The sequence below is a fragment of the Mixophyes fleayi genome, chromosome 6 (genome assembly GCF_038048845.1).
Source record: "Mixophyes fleayi isolate aMixFle1 chromosome 6, aMixFle1.hap1, whole genome shotgun sequence".
NCBI lineage: Eukaryota > Metazoa > Chordata > Amphibia > Anura > Limnodynastidae > Mixophyes > Mixophyes fleayi.
In genome coordinates, this window is record NC_134407.1 from 168,473,049 (window position 1) to 168,494,902 (window position 21,854).

The 21,854-nt window shown below is 38.5% G+C and overlaps 1 protein-coding gene across 1 annotated transcript in view; it reads right to left on the reverse strand.

Moving 5' to 3' along the window:
* Positions 1-16,378, reverse strand: part of LOC142094726 (keratin, type I cytoskeletal 42-like) — a 48,088-nt gene extending 31,710 nt beyond the window's left edge. The window contains exon 1 of the mRNA XM_075177153.1: positions 15,903-16,378. Within this exon, the coding sequence (XP_075033254.1) occupies positions 15,903-16,280 (378 nt within the window). The 5' untranslated portion in view covers positions 16,281-16,378. The remainder of the gene's footprint in view (positions 1-15,902) is intronic.
* Between the last annotated feature and the right edge of the window lie 5,476 nt (positions 16,379-21,854).

The window sequence follows — 21,854 nt, forward strand, 5'->3', positions numbered from 1 at the left end:
CTCCCCTTAGATTGTACGCTCCTCTGAGCAGGGCCATCTCTCCTCCTGTTTCCACCACTTCTAACTCTGCTCTCCAGCTACTTAGCCCTCCTCCTCAAAGGTCCTCCACCCCACGTCCACTTTCGCTCCCTCCTCCCCCCTGGGGGTCTCCCTGTCTTCCGCGCCCCCCTTCTTGGGCCCCGTCGTTTTCGGATCCTCCCTCCCCCTTCCCCGCCCTCTCTAGCTGTGCATTGAGCGTACTGAGTTGCTGTGTTTACTGTACTGTGCTGTCTCCCATTGTATTGTGATTTTGTTTGTCTCTGTGCGGCGCTGCGGATGCCTTGTGGCGCCTTATAAATAAATATTAATAATAATAATAATAATAATAAATACATGAAAAAACAGTCAGTATTTAACTTATGTGCAAAACAGAAAACTAATTTGCTCCCCTTGCACTGTAACATGGTTTTGTTCAGAAGACTGAAATAAGAAACTTCTTATTTTAAGATCCTTAATGAATCAGGCCCAAGATTATTTTCCTATAGAAGAATTGTGCCTACATAAAACACTAGAAAACAGTTAAAAAATTCATTCCACTGGATGTAGGCGTAAGGAAAGGTGGACAAAACACAGTGCAAAGCTGTGGGTCCCCAGTACAAATGTTGTTTTGTGATATCATGTGACTATATTTACATAATCTGATATTTTCATGGATGTGTTACTAAAGTGCTAACAGACAGGAATATGAAGTTACGTTTTCACATCTTCCATCCATCCCACAAAAGTCACACAAACCATTTGCCCAGAGGTACTTCCCAACCAGCAAGTAGCCCTGCATCTATGTATGCCCTAGATAACAAGTAGAGCATTTGCACATGCACTACACATTATCACATTTTGCAGAGGGTAAATGACTATTAAAAGGTGTTATTTTAGACAAGCAAGCACAGTGCAATTATGTATTTGTGTATACTGTTATGTATGCAGTCAGATGACCACAATGCGTATACATTTGCGTGACACTCGCAGTTGGTCTAAAATGGTATTGGATTCTCTGAATGTGAGCAATAGCACCAAGACACTCTCTGTATCTGTGTTATTTTGGACTATCTCTCTCATTAAATTAGAATTAACTCAAAGTATCTACATATTACTAAGTATGAAGATGAATTTAATTTAGTTTGGATTTAATTTACAGATGTAGAGATCTTCTTTCAGACAGATAATAAGAACCTCCACTTATCACATAGTTTGACTATTGCAATGCCTACTTCAATAATGTAATCACTAATGTAGCACAAAACAGCAAATTATCTTCATGATGATAAGCGAGATATTGTATTATCTGTATGTGTGTAGTATTTTTAGGTTTGATCTTTTACATACTTGAATTATAAATGAACACAAGTGCTGGCGAGTAGCAGTGCACAAACAGCTGTTCATTAAAATTTCTGTGTAAACATTCAGTTTACAGTATTTCACACCTTGCAAATCCAAATTTAGGTGGAACAGTCCCGTCCGTTCACCATAGTGAGCGGGTGTAAATGGTGCATGCCGGACAATGTTAGAAGCCATGGTATTGGTATTTTGAAAATGCAATTCCTCATACACGGTGAGGTGGACAACACGGTGGACAACACGGTGGCTCAGTGGTTAGCACTTCTGCCTCACAGAGCTGGGGTCATGAGTTCAATTCCCGACCGTGTCCTTATCTGTGAGGAGTTTGTATGTTCTCCCTGTGTTTGCGTGGGTTTCCTCCGGGTGCTCCGGTTTCCTCCCACACTCCAAAAACATACTATTAGGTTAATTGGCTACTATCAAATTGACCCTAGTCTGTGTATATGTTATGGTATTTAGACTGTAAGCTCCAATGGGGCAGGGACTGATGTGAGTGAGTTCTCTGTACAGCGCTGTTGAGTTAGTGGCGCTATATAAATAAATGGTGATGATGATGATGATGATACACAAAGGGAATGCCAATAATTTGTCCCAAAAATTATTTTTCTGCTCATTTAAATATCTCTTTCTTCTTTACTAGAATGATCTATATTGCCACAAGCTAAATCATTATTGCCAACCATCAGTAAATTACATTGTCAATCAATAAAAACTTAGAGATCAGTAAGAAATGTGGAAACCTCTGTCAGTACTAAATTTCACATGCATTCACCTATCGTTTTCGGTCTGAATAGGGCCATAGTCCCCAATTTTTCAGTCCATTCAACACTCAACCATTTTCACTTTTTTATAACTTTAGAATGCTCCACAAAGGAAAAACTAATTTGCAGAACATTGCACAGCAAAGCATTCTGATGAAATAAAGCAAATGCATGGTGTACTGTGTGGCGGTAAATGTTCCATGGCACCCTTTTGCTTATTTGTGGTACAGTTGAAGTTGCAGAAGAGCATGGCTTACGTGCATCAAATAAGGACTGAGCTTGAGAACCTTTGGGGACATTGTATGTGATGTATAGTATACCAGACCACAAGCATTGAATACCTGGAAAAAGTATGTAAATATTGGCAAGTATGATGCTGATATCCAAAAGGTCCTACATTGAAGAGGTAAGAATGCGCGTGTATAGCCTGTCTTCAATACAAGTCTCATTAATCTGGTGTACAGTTAATTGGGTCTAGACAATAAACACTTCCTCTTCCACACTCACTCAAGATCTTCATTATGGAATAAGTCAAGCTGGGGAGACTCCCTCCAACAATATTAATTCCATCTAATCTCAAAACAACATTATTAATATAAGTAACAAAACAACAAAACACGGCATGTTGTGCAACATCGTCCTGCAAAGTACATATGTAAAATAGCTAAATAGATATACAGGATACTTTGAAAATTTAAACTATATTCTAGCAAATATTTGTATACCTTAGGCATATGAAATTTGCTCATTATGTTAAATTGTGTCTCTGGTTTATAATGGGCTTTTCTCCTTCTGGGTAAGCGCACAAAGCACTAGTTCTGAAAATAGTGCATGCTCAGATGCAATAAAGCGTATTATATGCCAAAAGCGCAATTTGCATTCAGTTTATCATGTTTTCATTGTGAAAGGATCAAAATATGAAGAAAATATGAACTTGCATAATATAAAACCTCATAATTGCTATATTTAGTGTGCACTCTTTAACCATTGCAATAATTCTGCACATTGTCATTTTATTAGCAAAAAGGGAAGTTTGAATTCCTTTTTTACTTTTGCTATATTTAAAATAATTTGCCAAGTATACTTCTTACCAGCTGAATTTGAGCAATATGATATGTTCACTGAACTTGGATATAATGTTGCTTTTTTTCCCATGGAAGCCTGAAAAAAAAAAAAAGACTGCAAGGACTATACCTGGCATAGGAGGTGATCAAGCTTTAACCTTGAAAGCCCAGAGAATAGGAATATCTAGTTAAAATTGTATTATGTGTTTATATAAAATAAGATAAAGCTGCACTACCATCTAAAATATTTTACTAAGGTGTCCCAACCCCTAGCCAGAGCCCCAGGGTGTGCTACATGCAGACACTTGTCCCAAGACTACGCTGGATTTGTAATACAGCACTGAAAAATCAATTAAGCAAACTAGATTTAAACAGAGGCAGAGGGGGAGGACCAATCACAAGCAGCAATCTTTTGATTGCGGCTAGCATCCTTCTTATTCCATATCATACTTGCCACACTTTACGGATTCCGGGAGACTCACAAATTCTGCGTATGTCTCCTGGCAGGGCCGCCATCGGGGGGGTACAGGGGGTACTGTTGTACCGGGCCCGGGCTCACCAGGGGGCCTGGTACAACAGCGCAACACATACTTACCAGGGGGACCGCTGTCTTGCAGTCCGCTGGTCTCCGCTACTCTGCGCTGATGTCTTCAGCCTGGCTGTCACCGTGACAGCCAGGCACCAGTCACAGGGGTGGAGGAATCATTCCCCCTGTGATCATGTGATCTGCAGCCAGATCACATGATCGCAGGGTAAGTTTGAGTTGCGCTGTTGCTCATGGGGGGGGTGCTCATCAGGGGAGGCACTCACCGGGGGGGGGGGCATACTGGGCACCATGATTTCTGATGGCGACCCTGTCTCCTGGTAGCAGACCTTTCTTCCACATCCTAGTGAAGTGGGCGGGATAGTAGCCTCCATGATGTGATTTGTTACAAGTCGTGACATTTTGGCCCTAGAGGGTAGAAAAAACAAACTGGAAAGCATGTTCAATATACAAATTAAAATGAACATGTGTATATGATTTGCGTGCACTTTAACTAAACATTGTGCTAATTTATTATTATTATTGTTATTACTATTATTATCGTAGATTTGTAAGGCGCCACAGTGCTCCACAACTCTGTACAATAGAGAAAACGGGACATACATAAAACAGGAACATACAAGATAGACAAAATAAATGCAGGCAGTAAAACAAAGGGTATAGAGGACCCTGCTCATTAGAGAGCTTACATTCTAAGTGGAAGAGGGCACAGCTGAAACAAAAGGAACAAATGTGACTCGGAGTAGAGATTGAGTTTATGTTGCAGCTCCCTAAAACCTGCTGCCTGACTCTGTGATAACTACTTTAATATTGGCCCACCCCTGTATTTGCATTCGGTCAATATTCAGAAATGAGAACATTTCCAGGGCCAAACCTTAATTACATGGGATTTGATAATGTCAATTTTCAATGATAAAAATCCCTGCTTTGGAATGTATGTTTACACATTTTCAGTTTTGAACCACATAAAGCCATAATATTTGATGTTACATTAGTAACAAGCCCTATAGCTTGAATATAAACAAATGAAACAGCCACTAAAATATACTAAATATTATGTCCAGTCACTTATTGTAATTGTTTACATGCTTAACGTCACTCTCCAAGAGATGCACCCTAAAAGCTGTCTCTTTCATCCAGTCATTTGAATGACTTCATTTGACTGGTGTCAGAAGACATCTGAAGAATGCTATGACTGAGTCAGTGAGAGGTTTGGCACAATTCATCAGTAATACAGTACTTGTTCAAGAAATCAAGTAATGGTTACGTCAGAATCATCTCTGTCGTGCTGATGAAATTATAACAATTATCTGATTAGTAAACTAAAGACATGTAGTGACAGTGCACATCTATAGAAAGAGCAATGTGGGCTAAACAGTATATATGTGAGGTCAAATAATTGCACATTCAGCAATGACTGAAAGGTGAAACTATATTTTCTGCAGGTCAAAACAACCACAGTAGTGTAAAACAATGCACTATTTTGAGACAGTCAGGGTGGGAGAGGAATGGACATGTGCAGACCAGATTTTGTATGACTGGATGGGCAGAATCTTTAGATGTCTTATAACTGACTCCTCCCCCTCCACCATATGTTCCTCCCTGGCCCGGGTTCACATTGTACCCGGAGTTTCCCAAATGGTGTGACCTGCCTCGGGTGTTGCCCTCAGAATGCCACAAGAGGATGACCTGGCAGATCCCGGCTATCATATACTTCTGCACACTGACCGATAGTAACATAGATAGAAGGAGAATATGACAGCCAAAGAAAGAAAGTGACTGTTCCATCTACACTGGCGAGACATATTATGTGTTACCTTCACCTGTCTCCATGAATGATACTCCCCAATACTAATTTATCACCCCTCTCCTGCCCCTATGCAACTATACACCATCCTAATAGTAATCTATCAACCCTCTCTATTCCCTATGCAACTATACCCCCTTTAAATTCAAATCTGTCACCCTCTCTCTATACAACTATACCCCTTCCTAATATTTCTCTAGATGCCAAGAGGGTTGGGAGGCAGACCTGCCTGTGTAGTAACCAAGCTCCCAACAAAGTGTGGTTGCGCACCCTTTTTTCAGCGCATCAGTACTTTAGTGTGGTGCATAAACGCTGCCTTAATGATCTATGAAGGGGGCTGAAAGAAGTTGCTGCACTGGGGCCCGAAATTCCTCTTGGCGGTGTTGAAGTTTAATAATTGGGCAAAGGTAGTAATTAATTTGTATACACTACAATCAGTTGCAATGTATTCATACTCAACGTAATTATTATCATAACATTTAAATATGATTCATGTATTTTCTGTCTTTTAATATAAAAATATAAAGTGGTGAAGAAGCTAATTAATGTTTCCAACATCTAAATTACATCAAGTTTGGTATAATTTTGTTTGCAATTACATGAGAACGGTTCCGATGTTATATATCTAGCGTTCGCACCTTGCGAATGCTAGTTATAAATAATATCACTTTTCATACACCAAAAAGCCAGTTCACAGCTAACATAAAGAAACCAGTTTGTACAGGTCTAGAGGCGGGAATCTGAAGAAGGACACCTGGTAATCTCAAGGAACAATGACCAGAGAAATCATCCAATGGCACGTCGAATTCTTGGGAGGTCGAGACCCTTTGGCCTATTAATATGGACCTTTATACTATAACTGTGTATCTTTGTGATGGCACTGCTTTTTACAACTGTACAGTGTATAAATTGTTCACCTCTGGCTTTGGAAACCAGAGCGTTCTGATAGAAGCTTATGTTAGTGCTAACAAACGCATGCGTATGCCAAACTTTGCCTTGTAATACTTTGCGAATAAAACCTATGTGCGTTGGAACCACAGCGATCTTTTGCCGATGATAGATACGGACGCAACAGTGGCCATGCTATCACATACCTTCCAATTCTCACAGTTCCGCTGTAAGCCTCATTTTTTGGGGCTCTTGTGTCATGGTTTCACAGTGATTGGAGAGTTTCACACAGGGAACTCCACTGATTGATTTTTTTGAGATTGGCCTTCCTCTTTTCCCACAGTCTATTGTGATTTCATCTTCTTCCATTCTCTGTGCAGAGTCATGAGCGAGGGTTGGGGAGGCCGGACAACTGCTGCTGTTTCCACTGATGACTAAGTGCTAGTGAGCACCTTGGGTCATGGAAGAGGGGTAAGGGAAAGGGATAGGACTGTTTCAAACATCTAAATACTATATGGGAGCATATTAAACTATACGGGCATGCTAGCTATATGAGGGACATATTGACTATGCAATGTCATTATTATATATTATAATATCTTCCATGCACATGAAATATACATCCTTTTACCATAGCGTATATGATAAGTATTCACATCTACACTGCAATAAGTTTGTATGCAAATATAAAATTCAATTGTCCTTTAATGTAGAATTTTTGTGGTGCCATACTATAGTACATTTTATCATGTGCATTACCCTTAATACAGTATATCATGATTGCTTTAATTGATTGCTCAGTTAACTGTTTTTCTCTAATATAATATATTTATTTTGCAGTTTGATGACATATTGTGTACTATATTGCTTCTTATAATCTCACTGTAAAATAAAAGTCTAATTTACATTTCTCTTTTCTTCAGAAGGGATTATGCCTTGGAATTTGTTGGTTGTCAAATGTTGTGTCAGCTATAGAAGGCAGCCTCGCAGCTCAGTAATGTTGATATGAGAGGCATAGTGGCACAATAGTACAGTGGTAATCATTACTGCCTCACAGCCATGTAGCCATGATTTCCATTCCAACTAGGACTGTGTACAGCTTGCTTGTTCTTCCCAAGTTTGCATAGATCTTCTTCCACAGTCCAAAAACACACTGGTAGGTTAATTTACTTCTGACTTAAAGGACCCTAGTGCCTGTGTTTGTGTGGTAGAAACTTAAACTACAAGATCCAATGAGGCAGGGGCATGTGAACATATAAATATTGCCACGCTGTAAAGCGCTATATAAAATAGGATAATAAATAATAGCTCATAATGAAATGAATTATGTCATTATCATGAACATTGGTTTAGCACTCAAAATATCTGCTTCTACTGTGTATATGTGATTGGTACACTTTGTTTTAACGGTAAAATGTACTCATAAATCACATACTTGTGATCTTGTGTTGCTGAATTGCATTAAAGAGGTTCCAAAGCCACATAACTATTTTGAAATATTATAGAAATGGTATAGTACAGGGAATATTGCACCATAACCACCATTTACCTAAAATTCATCCATCTAAAGACGTTACGTTTGGCTAAATGAACACAATGATTTCTTAGCACCTTTAAAATATTATACCTAAGCATTTTTTTTTTATCTTTGGGGTTCGTTCATGCACTGGGAAAACAAGTAAAAACACATGAAAATTTACATACGTGTTTTTAATGTGTTTTTTCCATGCATGCTTTTCATGCGTTGTGCTTTTGTCGATAATAATCTATGACATTGGTAGTGTGCGTTACTGCAACAGAAATAGGGCTGCAATCTAAAATGTTAAACCTGGCATTGATCTTTTTGCATACAGTGGTGATAATGGCATCATTGACTCTTTGCTTCCCTAATTTTAATGCTTTTCCCATGCTTTTTAATAATATATGAAAAGAACAAACAAAGCTGATAGATGTGAGCAAGCCCTAAAATGTCATGTGAACTTTATTGGACATTAATTTAGATCAGACTTTGTATATTAATGAGCTATAGATGAAGAACAGTTTTCTAATATCAATGTTGCAATCTACTGGAGTAAAAAGCATGTACCTGATTGCATTGCAAGACCAACGTAGACACATAACAGAGTGCAGTATACGCACAAGCATATGTGCAATATAATGTCACATTAGAATGCATGCAATAAATGTTACATTATAAAATAAATGAGCAACTGTTAACAGAATAATCATTAATAAAAATATGTATTTCAAAAAAATGTTTTAAATATTTTGTTATCCCTAAATATATAAATAAAGATGTTTTAAATGCGTACTGTACATGCAATGCCTTTTTATAGTCTCTCTTACTAAAATGGACATGTTCTGAGCTATCTTGTGACATGCATACATGTAGTTTTTAAAATAAAGACTATGCTGTGTCAGTCATCACTATCAGTCAGCACTTACACCTGTCTTGGAGATGGTGCAAATGATACGTCTGAAATCAAGGGTACTTACGAGATACCCAAGATTTGAATCGGTCCTATCTGCATCGGAGCACCATTGGCATGCCTCTCCTGTACGTGGCTTACGTTAGTCCACCCCTTCTCTCCCCTATTCCACTCCTGAATTCGTAGACTGTCGTAAGTGTCATATACATTCAGACATGAATTGCATGTAATTGTGTTCATTGGCGTAAGGTCCGTTTCTGAGCACACACAGAGTTATTTGATGCAAGATACGCTACGCAAATGGACATACATCTGAAACAGGCCAATAGAGTGTATGTGAATGTGACATGTCAGAAAAAATGCACAGGATCAGGCCATTCTTCATACCAAGACTTGCTTGATCTAAAATCATGATATGCCATTCCAAATCTCAATAACCCTGCTCGCTTCCTCCTTTCAGTGTGAAGGAAACAATCAAGACACTGTGTAAATGGCACCTTATCACCTCGTTTATCTCATTAAAATATACACCATCTGAACAGTAACTGCAGTTTTATATATTAATAAATCAGTCCATCATGTTTGTGATAAATTTAATATGATACTAGGCAGTGGTGGATCCAGGGGGGGGGGGTGATCGGGGCGATCGCCCACCCTAGCAGGGGCTTGCTGCCGGCGGCTGCACAATATGTGCAGGTCCGCTCGGCAGTGACAGTGTGCTGCCCGGCTGCTCTGATTGTGTTTAAAACACAATCAGAGCAGCCGGGCAGCACATTGTCACTGCCGAGCGGACCTGCACATATTGTGCAGCCGCCGGCAGCCTTGAAGTCAAAAAGGGGGCGGGGCCTAAATCGCCCCCCCTAAATCGCCCGGGGTAGGATACTTTTCTAGATCCGCCCCTGATACTAGGTGCTAAATGTAAGCTGCTTAGGAGGATCTTCTCAAGCTTGCATCACTCTGGGGAAGTTAAGACTCTTCAGTCTGTGTAGCACACTTGCAGACTACTAGGTAACCGAACTGCTTTGCAAAGACTGGCGGAACCGTGCACAGGGAAATGGCCAGTGATATCCAGCGAGTTTTCAAGGGGAATATTTGTCATGTTATGCTTTTCGACAGTCCCCTTTTTATACACTGACTAAGAGCTGTTGGAATGGACTTGAATGGATTGTGATGGGGTCAAGAGCTCACACTCCAATGTAGCTTTTAATATAAAAAGACATTTTGAGATGTAGTTAAAAAAAATAATAGTCAATAAGAAGAAAATATCCCAATTATTGGATTTTAAGATGGATTACCATATCTATTCTGTCTTATCAAAAGCTTCAATTGATACAAACTGAATGAAAGTCTGCACACATACAGTTTAAATAAATGTTTGTTTATTTTATTCTGATTTTAAAGTTATATGTCACACACTCAAATGACAGTTGCATTAGTAGAAGATCTCTCTATAAGCTTAAACCATGTATGAAAATATAATTATGACTAATCTTCTATTTTGGCCTTTTAAAAGTGTATACAATTAGTCTAATTATAAGGCACGGTCACCTTGTACATATGTGGTAACACTGGAAAATGCAGACTACTTAACAGCATTCCATGTTGTCCTGGATCATACCTTATGCACCGCTCATATACTGAGCTTGGTGTAATAAGCAATAGCATTTTTTTTATTACCTAATTAGGCAAGGCTAGGTATTCTAACAACAAAGTCTAACTAATCTACAAGAATTTATCCCTGAAGCAGTATGCACTAAAAGTTATGGAAAACATACCTATGTGCATCTTTTGTGTTTTACTAAAAGTCTGGAACATTTTATATCAGAAAACTATTTGAAACAGAAAGTTTCTGGGACCAGTTATCATATCAGTGATGTCACAATTTTCAAGTGAATTGATAGGCCAGCCCACATAACGGCTCACTGCTGTGTCGGTAATTGGACCACTGCGATAGACAAGAAGATGGATCTAAAATTGAGCTAGATACACAAAATTAGATTTTGCTTTTGCAGAATAACTTATTTCAATAATCTGGCAGAGCTGAAGATTGACAGACATGAAGGCTTTCCTGATTTTACCTGACACTGCAGGTCAAAGAAGAAGGAATACTTTTCATATGCCATATTAATTGAAGTATTTCACAAAAGGTTACTAAATACTTTGTCACTAGGAAAAAAGGCTGGCTGAATGTTCCTTTTCTGTCAGTAGCTATTTGACAAATATATATGTTTAAAAGAATAAGGGGGGAAATGTGCGCTTAGTCATGTCCCTTAGTCCCACTTTCAAAATCACAAGGGATCCTAAACCATCATGGTTGTGCCTATACTGAAGCAGTTGTATCAGGTAGGCTATTATTAGCAGCAGCAAAATGTCAGAAATGGAAAACAACACAATTTACATTGGTTGCTATAGGCAATATCTCCACTTTTCAAACCCAGACTTTAGTAAATATACCTCCATATAGATAACACATTTATGTATCATAGTATCAGTATACTATAACTCATTGCCTATGTTCCTGTTGTGCTGTTTTCCTCACTCGTTTTCCCACTGTAAATATACTTCTTTGAGTTTCTGCCTGGAGCAGAAGTTATTGTCTATTTATGAAAATTAAGAAGTTGTGTCAACATGATACCTTGGTGCTGGGTTAATGTGCTATGAATTTATGTCTGAACAACTGAAATTACATCCTTGTACAGAGGACTTTCACACACAAAGGACTACAGACATTTCTCAATAGTTACATTTCAGCCCTGTTTTTTAGTAAGGATCGACTGACCACATTCTAGTCAGTTTGGGGAAGTCCCAGGAATCAGGATGCCAAATGTTTTTGTTGCAAGTTTCTAGTTAATTTGATATGTACAAAATGTGGTTACCTTACCTACTAGGTCGTTTATTTACATGAACATATTCTCTGGAAAGTCAGATAACAAAGAAAAAGGTGACTGCTTAGACAGTTGATTTACATGTGAGCACTCGAACCAACCACCAGTATGCAGATGTCCAGATATAACAGGATATACAGAGTATACATATATATATATATATATATATATATATATATATATATATATATATATATATATATTTATTTATTTTTTATTACTAATTGTTTGTACATAAAGGCCAATGTTCACTTTTCTATTTGCTCTCCAAAACAAGTTTATGAATATATGATTCACATGTTCTGAGTATAAGTGGAAACATGTAGAGCATTAAAGGTCATTGCAATTAATTCTGGCCAGATTTGGTGGGCCAATATTGCTGTTTTCAAGTTGGCCATGAATTGTTTTGTGTGAGGCCAAATCAAAACCTTATATTTAATATGGTTGATCAATGAGGTTATGTGAGTCATCGGCTGCCCCAGAGGTTGTAACCATACGTAGGTGACCAGCTTTACATTGAGATTAAGTAATTTGGCCCCCAAATATATAGTCCAATTGCTCAGACACAGTTAGTCATGACTGGTCTAAATGACCTGATGTAACATGTGTGGCCTGCATTAAAGGTTTTTATAAGAAGAGTATCTGGATAAAATGCGGCTTAAACAACAAAGGCTTTCCATGGATAAGAGAGGAAAATAGTATAGAGCACAAAGGTAAAATAAAGAAGAATATTAATGATATCATAGCCACCTAATATTTTAAGGAACTGATAAAATACCACAACTGAAACAAAAAGACTAGGGACAATAACTCCAAAATACATCTTAAATGAAACATTTACAATATTACACAAAAATCCAACTAAACACAACAGACTAGTTGTGTTGAAAACAGCAGAACATCACTGCTGAAAACTCATCTTTTCACTATAGTCTTCTCTGCCCCCTGCTAGACTACTCCCTCTAAGGGGCAGATTCAATTGTCCGCGATGTTCCTAAGAACATCGCGGATGCACATTTTTACTGCCAGTATGGGAAAAAAATAACGCAGATTTTTGCTCGGACCTCTAGAGTGCGTGATCAGAAATCACCATTACTTCAGTAAAAAATGTTCATGTCTTGCATCTGGTCCAGGGGCACATCGCACGGATATTTATGGAATTGAATCTGCCCCTAAATGTTCTACCTGTCACATGCAAGTGTGTCCCACTAGCTCCTAAAATCTCTGCTTCCCCCTACCTCTAGACTGTAATATCTCACGTGCACGACCCTCTCTACTCTATGGCTAATGTCTGCACATCATTTGTCTACCTCAAATGTATTTGTTATGTTTTTATGTAATTTGTGTTTGTGGAATATGCACCTGCATGTGTACAACTTATAATTGTACTTGTATGGACTTTACTTCTAATTTGTACTTGTATGATTGTTATTATGTTTAATATGTATTTGTGAGATTTGTATGCTGACTGTGGATTCTGTGGCGCCTTACAATAAACGATAATAATTACTTCAATATTAATACTGAGACTCCGTCCCTTTAATCTTAACTCAATATGCACATCCATACTTCATGGACTGGTGGGAACTATTTCAAAGTTCAGCAATTTCTGGGTGCCAGAAGATAACATTATAATTTGAGTACAGTAGGTGGATTTCAGGTTTGATATGTGCAGGTGTTACCTCAACCTACCTTGAAGGAAGCCGCCTGCACCATTGGCAGCATAGCTCGCCTTGTTTTACCAGGAGGGAATTACAAATGAACTGCACACTCATAATTATAAGTCACGTGGCTCACCCTCTACCCTCTAAGTTTATTACTATGTCCTTAAAACAATGTTTGGATTAGGAGGTAGTATCCAAAGAATCCATCATGTTACTGAGGGCAACTGTATTAGATTTAGAGATAGGTGAATCCTTCTAAAAAAAAAAAGTGGATTTGTTGCCCATAGCAACCAATCAGATTCCAGGTATCATTTTTTAGAACTTGTATAATTCTAGCTAGAATCTGATTGGCTGCATCTACTTTTCTTTTTTTTTTACAGCATTTGATATATCTACCCCCTAGCGATGTCCACTATCACTCTGAGGACCCTATGTATCCCACCATCCTTCACAACCAACATACTGCGGTGTATTTATAAAAAATAATACAAAGGACACATTTAGTGCTCCATAAAACAGCCAATTAGGGGTTCTGTAATCTAGTCCAGGTTAGGAAAGGATATTACACATATGGTAGCACCAATTTTCATAAATGTTCCCCTTTTCTATATAATCTATTGATAATAATATGGGCTGTGGGAATCCAAATATAAAAAGCATGCTGGCCTTTCCATGACAGATGAACAGAACTGTTTTTGTTATGAAGTGACTCATTTACTACATAGTACAAAGGATGGCTAATCATGTTTATTAGGGCAATAATGCAATGTCTCATTTTAGTAATAATTATAGTAAACAAGTCATACTTTGTTTATTCCCATATATTTACAACATAGTACACTGTATATTAAAGATTTAATTTGTCACATGTGTGTAAGTTAAACATAGTTGTAGGCAGTCTTTGGAAAGTTTGTAGACCCCTAAAGATAACCATCCCACATTTATTATGTAACTCAATTCAAACCATAGAAACAGTCCTGCTCACATCTATCATTTTCTTAATTGTTTCATGGTTTGGTTAAAACACTTGACCAATACGATTCAAGATGGAAGTTTGAACTTTTGACATCCTTTCTGCTTTCACTGTATGTACAAACAAACCTGAAATTGCTGTGTTCATATTTACATTATTTAAATAGGCTTCTCTTCCTTTCTACTTGTAACACACAAACAGAGGAGGATGGAAGCTCTTGAAAGGATTTGTTTACTATTTATTTTCTGGAACTTTACTTTAGAAGATATAGACTCCCATAAGGCCTGTAATATAGCTGGCAGTTTTGATTCATGGCTTCCCCTTATTGAATGGGGAAGCTTTTACAAATGGTAGTACTCTCAACACTGCAGGTTTGAGACCCACTGAAATTCTGAAGGGGGTGTCCTTGCAAACCGTACCAATGTTTCTCCACGGCAGCCATAGACATGATCGGGACTTTCAGTTGTAACTCTGGGTCTTCTAACACCACCAGAATGAGCTTCTGCTACAGTGTAGGTATTTAATTAATATGAAACTAATAGAAAAATGGATTCTTTACTAACTGCAAACAAGGGCATACAATGTTCTCAGTGATAATGTCAGACTAAAGTGATGTCATCAGATGGAAGCACAAAGAACACAGGTCTAACATTTTGAGAGTAAATATTAATTGTACTGTAGATGTCATCAACAGTCATTAAAAAGGGATTAGTTTACTATAGGACATTAAAATATACGTATTACATGTAATGTGATAGAACCTGTTAAATCTTTGCTTACACTTTTTAACATTCATTGCATGAGCTTAATCTGACATCTTCACTGTGAGATGAAGTTACAGACTATTGTAATAGAACCTTTTGTAATAGACTGGGCCCAAGTAGTAACATTATATCATATTTTTCAATTGATTCCTACGTCATAGGCACGGCTAATCTGCATTCAGTTTACTAATGAGATCTACAAAATGTAAGGAACAGAATGTGCTGTCTCCATCCAAAAACCGGACATGAGAAAACACGTGTAAGAAATCTGACAGCTGGAAACTGTGCATCATTATACAAGTTTGCCCAAGAAAGATGAAAGGATGTTAATAAACCCAGCCAGGAAGAGGGAAGAGAGACAGGTTGTAATAGAAACATTCACATATTAAGGGATTAACCAAACGAAGGGAGTGAAGAATACGTCATGCTTCACACAGTGAGGACTGACAAAGTATAATAAAAAAAACAACTGACTTAAAAGGAGGTAGAAGTTAATAGTGATAACATTTATGCCACTGTTTGAAAGATAATAGACTATCCTAAAAGTAAAAGTATAGAGAAAAATGCAAAGATGCAGACGTGATAGAACATTGTTCTCTATTAAAGTTCTGTACATCACATAATTCAGTCTGGTACCATAAATGATCCTGTGATATCTTTAGGCTCATTGATTCTGTATGACATTGACAACTGAGCAGAGTTTGGGAAATATTATGGTCTAATAAAACACATTTAGCATCTCGTACCTGTGCTTGTAGTTCAGCGATGGTCTTCTCATACAGACTGTAATCTCTCTTCTTGTTTTGTGTCCTATTTTTATGCCACTCTTGGATCTTATTCTCCAACTCAGCATTGGTCTCTTCTAGCGAGCGCACTTTTTCCAGGTAAGAGGCAAGGCGGTCATTTAAATTTTGCATGGTCTCCTTACCATTATTGGACAGTAGACTTTCACTATAATCCTTTGTAAAGTTATAGCCCCCCATTCCGGATGAATGGGAGTTGGATCTAGACATAGAGAGCGGACTTTTACCATCCATGCTGTACATAGATGAGCTGTAGGACTTTTCTAGACCTCCATTAATTGAGCTGGATGAGGATTGGTAGCTACTAGTGTAGAGGCTCATGATAGCACAAGCTGTAAATCTTTAACAAACGTCAACTCTCATCAGCACTGCTGCTTTGTTGTAGAAGTGTATCTTTGCTAGTCTACTTTATGTCTTTCAGAGTGGGAGTTGCCGAGCAAGGCAAAAAGGATTGTGTCATCTCATTAAGTACGTTTCCCATTGCTCAATCCTGCACCTCAGTGTTATTATTTTGAATAACAACTGAACCTCTCTCTCTCTCTCTCACTCCTTTTTTTTTTTTTTTAACTCATTCATATTAACCAACAAGGTGTGTCTGAGGTGGAGGCTGATCTGCTAAGTTAATACTTCACAGTAATCATGTACAAGTACTATACTGTATAACAACAATGTACTTTCAGAACTCGGTCACAAAGAATTCTACTGCAGTGCTCCAGACTCAGAGTATAATTACACTGTGTAAGGCATTAACGTCTTCAATGCTGGTACAGAGAATGAAATGTAGTGTAAATGTTTGATAATTGTTTTAATTTGGTGAGCACTTACTGACAATTTACTTACATAATTACACAAGAATGAAAAGGGATGCCCACCTTAGATTATTTTTTATTATAAAATCTACAGTTGTACAATGACTTATTTGTCCTTTTACAACTGTACAAGGACAAATAATAGTGCTGCTACCATTCTCAAAATATATCACTCCAAGCTACTGACTGACTGGGCTTCCGTTTGCATTTTTATCCCCTTCTAACTACCAGCAGAAACTATGCAGCATCGGGCCGGAGTACCCACCCAGGTCTACATTTCACTTATAAGCCTATCAATCTGCTTTTGCTGCCATCCTTTCTATTTCCCATGACCATAGAACTCTATTGTGCCAATCTTGACCACATGCCATCTGTATAGAATAAATGCATTATACCATTAAATAAAGATTATCCTTGACTTTGTATATGCTGGTAAGTATGCATATCAAAAAAGTGATATTATTATTATTATTATTATTATTATTATTATTATTAATAATAATAATAATAATAATAATAATAATAATTGGATGTTTGTGAAGTTACAGCATATGTTTGTGAGATATGGCTTAAGTGTTAGCAGTCATATTCAGAAGAGAATGTTGTGATAGTTATTAATACATGCAAACGTTACATTTTCTTCATAAAATATGGAATAAATATCTACACATCCCTTGATTTGTCCTTCAAAAATGGCAATGGTTTCATTTTAGTTGTCCAAAAGAAGATACTATATAAGTGTTGTGAGCAGACAGGCACAACTTAATATATGCATCGCTTATGAATGAAGATCAGATGGAGAGGGCAATATGCAATCGTGTTTCCTGATAGTGCCGCTAATAGGTATCATCATCATGAGTGCATATATTTGCACCAGCGCTCCATTACCTACATGAGATACACCTCCTTAAAGGCATATCTGGGGATGTATCAATGTCTTATTAAGTAGCACTTACATTAACACTGCCTCACTGTACTCAACTCCACCTCTCCAGGTGTATGGGGGGTTGATTTCAAAATATAAGAAACAAATCTCTCCAGGTGCAAATTGAAGATACACAAATCTAGATATGCACATATGTGTATGCTTTTCTTGTACATATACGCAGTACGAGAATGCATAATTTAAGCAAAAAAAAGACACACATCCAACTCTAAATTAGCCCCATCATTATAAAGTTCATTGCATCCTTGCACTCTGTAGATCTATATAAATATCTTTCAAATTGTGTAGATGTATAGAGTAATTTTGAAGACGCAGTAACAGTGGTGCTGAAATATTTATTAATTAGGACTAGAGATGCTAGGGCTCGGTTTTCTGAAAACCAAACCCACCCGATCTTAGAGGATCCGAGGTTAATCCAAATCCAAAACCAAAACCAAAACATGGGAGTTAGTGAACATCTCTAATTAGGACAAATTGCATTGGTCAATGGACAGCTGGGGACACAGCTGGACCCTTTAATGTAAGTTAGAAGGATATTAGAGGTTATAGAGCAGTCACATGATCATTTAAAGCACATGGTCACAGGCTATGTCTTTATACTAGTCATGGGACTATGAGGTGACCCACATTTCTCCACTTCATCAACTCAGGTGCAAAAGTCAAGTAACATACCAGTATGTTTTTGTACAATGGGAGAAAACCAGAGAACTCAGAAAAATACCCACATAGAATTGGGGAGAACATGCAAACCCCACTGAAAAAAAAAATAACCCTATTATATGTTAACACCTACGAGAATGACTGAAAAAAGAAGTCATTTGAATTTAAATGTTATGTTTTATTGAAAACCGGTTGCTCGCTTTCAGGGGCGGATTGGGAACTTAAAGTGGCCCTGGAAAAAATTATTGAAGGGGCCTCATGTCGGCGGGACCAAAATAACTGTAGGTGGGGCCAACACAAAAGTAGGCGGGATTTAGAACTACAGGAATTTGGTTGTAGTAACATTTAGGATGACTTTACACACAGTGGGTCATCTCTAAAGCCATGCAGGACAAATGTATAGTATACTATAGGCAGCCCCCTCTTAGTATAGTATAGTATAGGTAGCCTCCCAATAGTATAGTATAGGTAGCCCCCCTTAGTATAGTAGAGTATAGGTTGCCCCCTTTAGTATAGTATAGTATAGGTAGCCCCCCTTAGTATAGTATAGTATAGGTAACCCACCTTAGTATAGTATAGGTAGCCCCCCCTTAGTATAGTATAGGCAGCCCCCCCTTAGTATAGTATAGGTAGCCCCCCTTAGTATAGTATAGGCAGCTCCCCCTTAGTATATTATAGACATCCACCCCTTAGTATAGTATAGGCAGCCCCCCTTAGAATAGCATAGTATAGGTAGTCCCCCTTAATATAGTATAGGACCCCCCCTTAGTATAGTATAGTATACTAAGCCCCCTCACTTACCTTCAGTTGCTCTGAGCAGCGTCTCTTCTCACATCAGGCAGACAGGAAGTGAAGTCAGACTTCATGTCTGCCGAACAGCACCATGGGAGCCTAGCAATTGGCTGCCTGTTGCTGCCCACTGAACACCAATATTTTAGATTGCTTTCCTGTACGTGCCTCCCCCCACCGCATCCAAACGCGCCCCCCGGGAAAATCTGAGGTGGCCTCCAGATGGCCTCGTTAGGCCATCGGCCTACCGGGAAACTTCCATGTAAGGTCTATGGCCAATCCGCCCCTGCTCGCTTTAATGATAGAATGAAGAATTTGATAACAGGAAAGAACCTACAGGTCTGTCTAGACTGCCCATTTTGTCTGTGTGTTTTTGTTTTACTTTTAAATATTTTCTTAATTATAGCAATATGTTAGTCGTATGACTCTCTAACACAACTGCAAGGAAACTATTCCATGGATCTATCACCCTTTCTTTAAAACAGTTCCTCTTATGTTCCTTATGTTACTTCCAGTCCTCCTCCCCTTATTCTAGAAATCTTCTTAGTCTTAAAGGAAAAATCCCTATATATCTGAAGAGGTGGAATGGAAGAGGCACATCTATACCTGCTAGGAGGCATATCATTTGCACCTGCTGCAGGGCCGGTGCAAATATAAACTAATGACTTATTTTAAACCAGTTACAAATGCCGCCGTTGTGGAGGTGGACACATCTCATGCTCTGCGGATGGGTGCAAATACAATATCTTACGCTTATCTTCCCAATAATTCAGCATCAGCCCAATTGTGTTTATTCCAGTACCACTTTTACTAACAATGATTAATCAGAGGCAGAGGCATGGGAGGCATGGGAGGAAGCTAAACAAACAGATTTAGAACTAATTAATTAGAAATACAGTTCACACAGTCTCTAAACACTTGGCTTGCATTCCTACTTGTGCATTACCAAGGAAGATAATTATTCTTTAAGATGTCAACAGCATAATTGTATATTACTGCTGCTATTTATCTATCCCACATATCTCTTTATGCCTAACTTAATATCAATATCAATATATTATAAAGTGCCTAAATTTATATTATATTTATGTTTTGCTTAGTTAAAAGTTGACTGTACTTGGTGAAACCAGGGATGAGATTCACTAAAAGGATGTATAAGGAGTCTGTCTTGTGTGCGCAAAATCTGGAAGGCCTGGCAGTACCTGTCAAGGCACACAGTTATGATTAGACATCAAGGGCATCATTTAGTATTATATGCATTTGTTCTGTGTGTAACTGTAAAAGTTTTGTTGTAAAACAACATATATACATGTGTATGTTGAGTTGCACTTATCTCAAAATGCGTTCAACTCAAAAACAAAAGTATTTGCGCCAGGCATATTTCAGGTGTGTATATTTATGCCCCAGTCTGGTGTGGGACCTCCTGAGCAGGGCCCCCTACCTGGAACTGAAGCCCCTTTGGCGCTTGTTCCGATGCCTGCTCTGTTTTCCACAAAGCAGGGACTCCTAACCAGGGCCGGACTGGGACTAAAAATCAGCCCTGGCATTTCAAGCATACAGGCCCATCTCTGTTGATGAGCATGAAAAAACTGTGTGCCGCTGCTGCGCAGTGGTGCTGCCAAGGGCGTGGCCACATTATGTTGGGGGCATGCTCAACATGGGGCATTGATACATACATTATAATAAAACATTACATTTATCAGGCCCTCCCTATAATGCCGCCCCCCCACCCCAGAAACACATTACAACACCCCCAGTCCACTGTACTTATCTATGCTTCTGATGCTGTTGACATCCTGTAGAGTCAGCAGGGAAAGTCTTAGTCTCATAAGTTTAATAAATCTCATGAGACTTAGAGCTCCTCAGCTTGCTCTGCAGGCTGTGTCCTATCTAGGGACTGGGAGTAGCTATCCGCTCCCTCCTGCTAACCAGAGCTGGATTTAGGCTCAGGGGGCCCTAGGCACTTAAGACAGGGGGCTCCTATGATGTAATATGGTTATTAGACACATTTTCAACAAATACAGAGGCAATACTGTGAGCACTACTGTTAGGTGCATACAGTTCTGCCTTCACAAGCAGTACAATGTGAAGTAGGACATACCTCCCAACTGTCCTTGTAGTCAGACCAAATCATGACTAAGCGGGACAGTCACCCACCAAATTCAGGATAGTTGGCAGACTGTCCTGCTCTCTCTTACCTGTCTTGTGGCTGCTGGTGTCTTTAGATAAGTTGCTGCTTGTCTGGATCCTGGAAAGTTGGGGGCCCTATTTGGAAAAAAAAAATGGGTACATGAAAGTTAGAAAACTCCAAACAGCACCAGTGTTAACTCAATATAGCACCCACATTATAAAATTAGGCCTCACTCCAGCCCCAACATTAAAATAATAGTATTCCCATTTAATAAATAAATCTATTTCCCTCCCTCCAAACAACCTCAGCAAGAAATTAAATAGCATTTATGTTTAATAAAAATAACCATTTCCCACAACCATCCCAGGCATTAAATAATTCATAATCACATTTAATAAATAGACCTCATTTTCCCCAAACAGCCCCACATTCACTTAATAGCATACATTATAGTCATATACTGTCCCCCACACACATTATAGTCATATACTGTCCCCCACACAAATTATAGTCATCAGGGCCGGACTGGGACTAAAAATCAGCCCTGGCATTAAAAACAC